We start from the raw sequence: 10139 nt of genomic DNA, 5'->3' as shown, positions 1-10139 counted from the left end.
AGTACTCCTGGACAATCCACATTAGAAATATCCGAGTTTGTCTTACAATGCTGTCTTCTTTAAACAGTCATGGAATTAAAAGCAAAAGTATACTGTATCCTCTAGAAAAATGGAAAAAAGCTAATTCTAATATGTATGCTCTGATCAATTTCCTGTGATGGTCTTATTAACATCGCTTTTGAAGTGGCTGAGTAATATCAAACAGTAACTTGTGTTTGAATAAAACCAGAATGAGGCATGATGTTATGGATATCCTTTTATTTTAAAGGAATGTTTTTTTCCATTTTCAACTACAAAACAGATTCCATACATTCTGCCATAAATAAAAACGAACAATAAGGCAGGACACCTACATGAACAAACTGAGAACAACTGTTTTCCAGAAAATGTGAATTAAAAATGCTTCACAAGTATAAGCCATCCAGTTTTTAAAATAAAACTGTTGAAAACCCACAAGATTTCAAGTGGTAGATGTGGACACCCTTGAAGAAAAAATGCTGTTTTGACATTTTTCACTTTTGGTTTTGAAAACCTAGTTTTGTTCAGAGCACATTCTAAGGTTGTTCTGGCTGTTTTCGGGTCAAGAACCATATGGGAGAAGAGGCACCACAGTAACAAAATCATTTTCAAGATTGATTTTTTTGTTGTTGTTGCAGCTGTCCCTTTTAAATGCTTGACTTTTAAGAGACTGATGGACTCAATGCAAGTCTTTGTCTATCACAGTAGAACTCCAAACTTGTTTCACCGGATTCTCTTTTGCTGTCGTGCTCTGTAAATGTCATGTACAGGGGGAACTACAGATCCTTTCTCCTCATCGTCGTCAGAATCTTCATGTGGTCTCTTAACAGCCTTATTGAGCATAGCGTTATTTTCCACAGGTCCATTGCCTTCCACAGCTATTTCAGGTAGGCCTCCAGTAATTATTCGCACAGCTTCATCAACGGCTTTAGAAAGAGAAAAAGATTAATTTAATTTGTGAAACTGAATTCCCTGATTAGAAATAAGCATGCAAACAGGGACACCAAGATAGGTACATTGTGGGGATTTCTGGAACATGAGACGTTTTCCTATCCTATTCTCCTACAACTGTGAAGAATTAAGCTCAGAGTTTTAGACAGTTGAGACTATGGCAAACACTAATTATAAAGTAAATGCTGCTGCTTCAGCTTGAGACCTCCCTTTACAGAAGTATTGAGGTCATTTGCAAGCTTAATAAAACAGGAAAGCCTGTTGGGGAAACAGTATAACTAGTTCATGATTCATCAGAAAGAATGCATAGCAAGTCAGTTTCTGCTTATCAACAGAGAAAGCTTAAAAAATGCCATGTATAATTTAAATAGATGTTTTACTTTCACTCTAAAAGAAATTAAACTCTAGCTTGCTTGCTTTCTTATCATTTGCTCCTTAAACTAACAGAGGGGATGAAAAGTAACACGTTATCATCTGCTGTAGCTTACGGGAAGCCTGGAGTATGGACCTGTCCATATTTCCCGGAGTATGGACCTGTTTTATATTTCAGAACTCCACCACGTGTAGGAGCTCAGAAATCACTGCTCCTGCATTGTTCTCAAGCACTGCAACAACGTGCATTCAGCATTATGCCTACCGATGAACTTACTGTACTGCAGATTTGTAATTTAATGTTAGTTTCAATGCTGCTAGAAATAATGCCTTGTGTTTTTTAAAGGATATTCTGAAAATCTTCATTTCTTTCTTTCAATGGTTACCACCTAAATGTTATTAAAGTAGCAGCTGGTGATTTTCAGCTTTTTGACTTCTTGATGATCTCCCCACAGTTAAATGTACAAACATTTCTATGTAGATTCCAACCTACAAACTTAGCCAATTCAACAGTATTATACCCTTAAATAAAATTACACCTCTGTAAATGAGGTCTGGATTTTAGACAGCAATATCCCTATGTAAAACAAAGTCATATGCAGCACTATCACAGACTCCAGAGCGAACAAATAACTTACTGTCTGGCAGTTTGCATCTTCTAAATATCTCCATGAGTTCATCCACTTGAACAAAGGGACCCTGATTTGTTACCAAAAAAAAAAAAAGTTTAGAAGATCATTTTCAATAGAGTGATACATACTGTGGTTCTGTCAAAACAGAATCTTTTCTATGAGTTTTTGAAGTTTTCAGAATTCACTAAAACAAACCTGAAAACAAACAGGAGGTGGCAGGAGCTTCATGAGAACTACAGCTGCTGGTGGAACAGGAAATACACCACCTGGAACTGGATGTAAACCTGGAGCTGTGGGAAGAAAAACTGTGTGAAGGCAGTGCAAGACAGCTAGACTTGAATTGCTTTTGCAGCATTATTATTTGATGCAAATAATTACTACCCTGTCACTTTTGCCTCTACTAATTACATATTGTTTAGTCAGTGATCTGAAGTCTATGAGCAGTGTGTATAACAGCTTATTACCATTTACCAGACCCCAAACTACTTGTATTTACTTCCATGTGATCATAGCATTAAGTAAAATATACATGCCTTTGGCAATCCAATTAAATAGCAGCCTAAAATTTAAGTATATGTTTAGATGACTGAAGACCTGGGAAGTCTCTGCAATTAGGTTTGCTAAACACGCAGATTAATAACTCACCGCCAGGTGAAATACAACCGCTTCCGCCTGAACGTCTGACTTACGTGCTAAGTGTCTTGGCTGAAATGGAATCATTTGTTGAGTGTCCGGTTTTGGATATTCAGGTTTTCTGTCTACTTCATCTTTGAGAACAGGCACGATGGAAGGTGCAACCACGGGGTCGGGAATTATGGCTGCCAGCTTGGCACGGGAGACATCCTGCAAAAGCCAATTAGAGAGCACTGAACTTGCCAGGATCGCATTGCTTGTTTAAATTGCGGAACAAAACAGCTCTCTAGACCAGTCGCTTATTCTCACTTTGTCATCATTATGATTTCAGATGTCCTCTTAGGAGACCATCTGGGCAAAACTTGCATGTTTTCATCAAACGTTTTAGTCCTACAGTGTCACAGCTGGGAGTGGAAACACTTGTTTTTGTTACCAAATGAGACCCTGTTTGTCATTTTTGAGTGTCTCCTTTTTTTAGGTTAAAAAGATTTCAGCGAACAGGTGCAGACCACTAGGCCTTCACAACTATCATTTCTCCCTCATTTCATTCCCTAGATTGCTTTAGCTGGAAAAGAAAGAAAGCATAAGGCAGTCAGCAGGCATGCAAAGCATCAGTTCAAACAGGATTATATTTTGGCATGTTACAAGCAACAGAAATCAGCCCATGGGCTGAATCATCTTAGGTACGCACCACCTCACATGTGTTTATCAAGACGTACTCTCTTGTAAACATACCCGTAACTTCAAAAAATATCTTTGCCCCAATGGTGTTAAAAGAAAAGTATTCAGTGGCTCAATGTGACTCCTATTTCCACCTATCGGATTATTTTACAACTGTGTAAAGACCAACAATTCAGCCGCTTTGCTAACTTTGATGACTTCTGTATTTTTCAAAAAGTTACTTTTCTGTGTAAGAAATGGAAGCGCAGGGACTATTTTTGAGACGTGAATTGAAAGCTCTCTTCCTGTTCATGCAAATGGGAAACTGCAGTTCCTCCAACAGAGCTGTTTCTGCTTCTCTGGCAGCCTATTTTACATCATGCTTTAAAAAAAAATTTAAAAAAATAAAATCAGCATTTTCTTCTGTTCTAATGGTTTTCCAAGGTGTTGTGGCCTTCCACATGACTAAAATAGTAGTTAAAATACATGTGGTCAGAAACAGGATGTGAGACCACCAGATCCAGGTGTCTGGCCTAGACTTTAAGTTCCAAATAGCAGCACCAAAGCACTTTAGCCATAATGAACAACTGAAAAAAAGCAGGCAGCCACCGATCTCTATCCATCATTTTCCGCAGCCATTTGCAGCGTGCACTGGGACTGCAGTATGTCCGGTTTGATGTGGTTCTCAGTGAAGTGAGCAGAGTTTTGCCAACTGGAGTGGAAAGAAGAGCCATGTTCCATACAGCTGGCCTGATTCTACAAGCTTCCGAAATAATTTTGGTTTTTGAAGGAGCTCAGGTTTAAGTCTGAAGTGGAGGCCTGTAGCTGAGTGGTGATGGCATTAGCACATCGACCTTTCCATGGGAAGATGAGCGGTAAATATGAATGGATGAAGTTGCAGCTGTTAGGCATGTTCCTGGCTGCTTTCTGCCCTTGGCCCGCAACGCCCGGCACTTTGCCGCCCAACAAGAGAACAAGGAGGAGGCATACCAGGCCTGTTCTACCTGCTTTGCTATCAAGGGAAAAAAGTGTAAGGCAAGTCCTAAACAAGGAATTGCTTAAGTTTGCTAGGACTGAAAAGAACAACAGTAAAACTAAGTGTTCTTATCGACTTACCTTATAACCAAGGGCCTTCAGTTCACTAGCAGAGCAGGGGTACAAATCCATGAACTTGTACCTGTCCACCAGCAGAGCTGTTTCTTTACCCTCATATTCTTCCTTGAATGCTGTAAACCTCCGTTTTTCAACTTTCAGTATACTAGCTAGATCACCAATGTTACTTTCAAAAGCTAAAAACCGAGCCCAGATTTCCCTATAAAAGAACAGATAAACAGACAGTTGCTGACCAAGAAAGAATTACTGATTGCGACCCAATTAAAAAACACACGAGAGGAGAGATTCAAAGGAGGTAATCTGGGAACACACGACAATTTCTATTATTTACTTTAGATGCATCTATAACATGCATTACCTTCCCCGTGCCTTATATATTTCTGTAAAAGCTTTCAGTCTAGTGGATCATAGAGGACTTTGTTATGGGAGGGAAAGGACTACTGGTGTAAATGAGTTCAGCATTTGAGGTAAGCTTTTATCATCAATGCAAGATGCACAAATAGACTTTACTCATCCCGCTACACAGAATTTCACTCCGATTCTGATATGTGAAGGACTTCTCAACATGGATTATGATTTAGTTCATCTGCACAGACTACCATATTCTAGCAGGCAAGAGCACTACCCTATAACACAATAGGCAGCACTTCAGAATTGTACACAGTCCAAAACATAGATAGTTAACTACTTATTTCTCTGTGGAAAATCTTACACTTAAGCAACATCTGACCGTATTTCTGGACTTGATTCAACTTTCATTTTAGCTTTGGAGTTCCCCTTTGAAGAATATTTGGCTTTTAAATTCTTGGTTTTTCTCACTTTTAAAATGGACATAAAAATATTTCTTGCAGAAGATGAGAATTAAAGTGCAGAATGAATGTGCACAGCAGTGCGAGGTTTGATTTCTTAGTTTTGATGCCTATGTCTACCAGAACAATAATGGTGAACATGTGGACTGCAAAGGGTTTGGTAACCATTTTTTCAGAGAAATAAATTTAAAAAGTAGTAATGAAAATGTGACGGTGAGTGGTTAATCCAAGTGTTTTCTGATTCTTTCCTCCTATTTTACTTTCAGTTGGCTGGGAGTTGTTCAGCATTCTCCTCAATAAATTCCTGACTCACCTTCTCTAACATAACGCTCCTGAAAGATGTTCTTGGCTCCCTCTTCCCATCTATCTAAAGCATCCACCTGGTGAGCGATACATGCCATTAGCCACGCCACCTGCTCAAACCACTGAATCCTTACTGCGCAGGAAGATTGATTTTGCACTCTATCCTCAACAGTCCTGCGTCAATGAGGTTTTAAAGTCAATAAATTAATGAATTTCACTGCAAGTGGGATAGGGACTTTCACAAATCTGTCACAGTTGTTGCTATTTTAGACAGCATGAAGAGAGGAAGGAACATCTGTACCTAATTTTGTCCTGCTGTTCATTTTTCTAATTTCTTTGGGATGTTTGTAGTTGAAAGGGGTTATGTATCTTTTTTAGTGTAGTGAAACTGCTTTTGCAGACGTACCCAGATTTCTCAGGTGGAAGGCTCCCTGAAGTTAAAACACGTTCAAACAAAACTCTTGTATTATTGTCCTCTTTAAAAATAGAAAGAAAAAAAGAAAAAAAAAATCACACTGAGTAAAATATATTAAAGACAATTTAAAATCATGTCCATTCAAAGAAATGTGTACATTGAATTAAATATAAGGCTGACATTCTGATTCCTGGATTTGAATTTCAGTAAGTAGAAAAAAGATCTGAACACCTACATAAAACTTTACCAATGTTAAATTCTACTGTGAGTTTGTTATTTGAAAGACTATTTTTGTTGACAGCAACAAACCGATCCTAATACAGGTTCTTCTAAAACAGCACAGTTATTGCTTGGCACCTCTTCAGGATCTCTGGTTTTTTATTGTTTTCTTTAATCACCACAATGGCATATCTCGGCAATTTTAAATTTGGCCTTTCAATTCATTATTTCCCTTTTAAATTAGAGCAATATTAATATACTTGTATATTCCTCAGATGTCCTCCCAAAATCATTAAACCTGGTTCCCAATAAGCAGTCATCCTTTGTACATCGCCAGTCAGGGGAATGGAGTGGTTGGTGGTTTTGTTCTTAAAACTGCTAGCTTCTGCCCTATCTCTCTCGCTGCGTATTTTACCATATCTTACATTTACAGGAGTTAAGAGATCAGTTTTCTTGTTTTTTCAGTGAAGTCTGCTGGGTTGCTAAGACAGAGCAATGCACCGGCAAGTTTTAAGACCATTTTTTCTGATGGCAATCTACGGAAACACATTGCAAATATTCACGTAGACCTAAATATAATTTCTTGCAAAATTAAATGTACTTTGACTTGGGAAAAAATGTCTCTGTTTACAGCTCACAGCAAAAAAAAAAGCTCTAAATCTGTTCAAACTTTCAGAGCCTGAGAAAAAGAAAAGGGTACCGTAGTCTGACAGGAGAGATCCATGTGTCTGGTGCCTGCAGAACGCACTGGGAGGTTCAGAAGATCCCGCAGCACAGCTACCTGCAGCCACAGCTCACGCCAGTGGCATGGAGGCTGGCTCACAACATTGAGCTAGCAATTCGTAATAAAACCCAGACTGTGTTACACCTCTGTGTTGTTACGCTACAAATACTGAGCTGGAGTATTGAATATTTGAAGAAATACCTGAAGAAATCTCAAAATCTAATGGGTAGCTGGCAGACCGGACTGGGCAGAGGAAGAGCCTGGGCTGTTTTTTCTTCCTCTTCTCTAATTCCCCATGAAACACGGACCAGGACAGTCCCACACAAAGGTCTCTGTCAGCCCCCGCTCCCCACAGCAGCTCGTGTTTCTTGTCACATCGCTATGAGCTCCTGCATCAGGGGATCCCACACGGAGACCTTCCCCCACCGCCACCACCTCCGGCCCGGGGCTCCCCAGCCCCCTGTGCCCCCAGCACTGCCACGGGCAGGGAGCTCTGTGCCTTGCCCACGCTCTACTCTTTGCATTGCAAATCACCTCCCTGGCAACTTCCAAGCAGGCCTGATATTCACAATATTGCTTGTATATCTTGCTGATCTCATCTATTTGGGGAGAATGAGTTTAAATTAATCCTAGTAGGGACCAACTAATCCATCACTCCTCAACCTCCCATAGATCTTTTTCCTTGGGATTTACATTTCTCCATGTACTTCCCACTGGTCATGACAGGTGCTGTAAAACTGCTGCCATGCAAGCGAGTTACAGTTTGGAAAGTTAACCCTCCTCTATTCAGTAGAATCAAGATCTAATGTCACTGTATTTCTGGAACTTCAGTAAGGACAAAACAGCAGGTTTTGTTTTCAAATTAATTGCTGAGTTTCATGAAGAGGTCATTGGTCTTCAAGAAGAATTAAAACTGAAATACAAAGAACTTGCCCTGTACCTAAACTCACAGAGAAGGCAGATTAATGCTTCACTAGACCTCTCAAAGCTTAAAGCTTACCATTAAGGTGAGAAAGGTAGTCGATATATGCCAGTACATATTCTGGAATGTCCCCATATTTTTTCAGCCCTAGCTCAAAAATCTTAAAGGCCACAGACTTATCCTGCAAACATTTAAAAAAAAAAAGTTATTAGCTTCAGTGAGCTACGCACACTCCTGACACTTCTTTAATAGCAAATTGAGCATCTATGATTACCTTGCTACAATAATACTCCATTAAAGCTGCAGTAACATAGACGTGATGGCGAGTCCGGGCATCCTCTCTTGCCTTCTTAAATATCATTCTGCCAGATTTTATGCCTTCTGCTCGCCTTGCAAATTTCATATATTGGATATAAACCTAAGGTACATATTAATATTTATATAGTATCAGTGCTAACAAAGAATACTAGGATATAATAAAGTTTTTGGCTATATCTGAAATAATCTTTACTCACAAAATACAGCTAATAAGTCATAACAGAAACAAGACTGTGTTCTGCCTCTGTTGTTTTGCTATAAATACTGAGGCAAAGTTTTTTATATACTTTTTGAAAAACCAAACGGAATATTCCTAAGACAGATCCCCTGAAATGACAATAGTTAATACACAGATTTTTCAAGGAAAGGGAGATAAGTAGATGAATGTAATTTACATAAGCTTGTGCCTTCAGAGAATTAAAGGCTTATTGTAAAAATGGTAACTTTCCAATAAAGTTCCGACATCCATAAGGTCAAAGAACAGTCAAAAGGCCTGATGAAGTATTTTACTGTACACGATACAATCCGAGATACAAACCACCCTGTCTGCAAATACTTATACCCGACCAAGGAAATAATGAATGTGCTATTTAATTCAGTGGCCAATTTCTGATTTGCAGTTCTTTGGGATTTAACTTTCCTTCCCTCTGAATTAGATCACAAGTAACAGCATTCCTCAAATAGAAGGCACAGGTACATAGTTTTGCAAAAAATGTGTATTTGGGAAGTATTATGATCTGTCTTTAATGACTAGAAAGTGTCAGTAAATGGATACCTTTCCTCTGACACTGACCTGTTGTTTAATTTTAGACCTCAGACCTTCTTTTTCCTTCTCATGCTTTGTCATGTCTATTTATAAACTAAGTAGCTTTTTGAGGGCAAGTTACTTCTCACACCATTTGTTCAGTACTACCACTGCTGGCACTACAGACAACATTGTTTACTACATGACTTGAGCACATGTACAGCAATACTCTCTTGATACTTATATGGTGCATTACAAATTTATTTGCAAACTACATGTACATAGGATGGTGTATTTCTATGTAGAGAGGACAATGGGCAAAAGCAGTATGTTTTAATCAGTGAAGGGGAGGCAAATTGAAATTTTAATTAAGTCAACAAAACATATTCATTTAATTGAGCCAAAAAATCAATTCTTATGAGCTGTGTCATGAAATCTTTAATATCTTATATCTTCATCACTTGTTTTAAGAGACTTTCCAAAAGAGAGAGAGGAGAAAAGTGCACATGACTTGGTGTACCTAAGTGGATTAAAGGCTATAATTATCAACGCTGCTGAAATTTTAATCTGTCATCTCAGTACTCCACCTATTCAATCATCCTTGTGACCCAACGAACTCCTGTAAGTACTTCCCCATTCTTTGCGTGTACTTGGGTGACTATCCATGCAAATGTAGAAAAACTGAATACTAACGATCGTCTTACCAGAGTGGGATCAATGTCTTCAATAGCCAGGAGTCGGTTATATATGCTGTGTACTTTCTCGTACTTCATTCGACTCTAAGTAAATAAAAAGGAAATACAGACTGCTTGGTAATACTATTACAAATCACCTGTGAGAATGCAAAAATCAATCTGAAGAGAAAACCAAAATTTTTCTGTTTCCTTTTTTCCCCCAGTTGAACACAATGTGTGTCAGTCCCTTTACTCAGATGCATTTTCTGTCTCGCACAGTCATTTCTTTACTTCCCACACTAATTTCTCACTAGTGCTTTTGTACATGGTTTTCAAGAGTCTCTGAAGTCTTTTGCTAATTTAGTAATACCGCAGCCCAACTGCCATTGTAGGTGTTTGGGATAAGACGACTGTTTCCTTTACCTCTGTCTAAAATTAACGTGCAGACAGCTAAGAAAACTGCCTTCTTCCCTCTCCAACCTGTGCATTTCAAATAATTCATTCTGTTCCCTGCCAGCTGCAGCCCTCCAAGTTGCATTGTACAACCTGAAAACACGTAAATAGCCAGTACCCTTAGGATACAAGAGGCTGCACTGAAAGCCAAGAAAGGCTTTTTCTTTTAAGGGCAAAG

At 38.8% G+C, this 10139-nt stretch overlaps 1 protein-coding gene across 1 annotated transcript; it reads right to left on the bottom strand.

Annotated features, from left to right (window-relative positions):
- Positions 1 to 241: 241 nt before the first annotated feature.
- LOC104157873 (cleavage stimulation factor subunit 3-like) lies at positions 242 to 9609 on the bottom strand. The gene is made up of 9 exons (XM_009695384.1): positions 9539 to 9609; positions 8046 to 8189; positions 7850 to 7952; positions 5898 to 5967; positions 4383 to 4578; positions 2663 to 2816; positions 2169 to 2263; positions 1980 to 2040; positions 242 to 944 (listed from the first exon to the last, which is right to left on the bottom strand). The coding sequence occupies exons 1-9, from the start codon at positions 9605 to 9607 to the stop codon at positions 742 to 744; spliced, it is 1095 nt and encodes a 364-aa protein (XP_009693686.1). The 5' UTR covers positions 9608 to 9609; the 3' UTR covers positions 242 to 741.
- Between the last annotated feature and the right edge of the window lie 530 nt (positions 9610 to 10139).

Source organism: Cariama cristata, unplaced genomic scaffold (assembly GCF_000690535.1).
Source record: "Cariama cristata isolate BGI_N322 unplaced genomic scaffold, ASM69053v1 scaffold34902, whole genome shotgun sequence".
Classification (NCBI taxonomy): domain Eukaryota; kingdom Metazoa; phylum Chordata; class Aves; order Cariamiformes; family Cariamidae; genus Cariama; species Cariama cristata.
The sequence above is the reverse complement of the archived record's forward strand: the minus strand, read 5'-3'. Positions and strand labels throughout refer to the sequence as shown.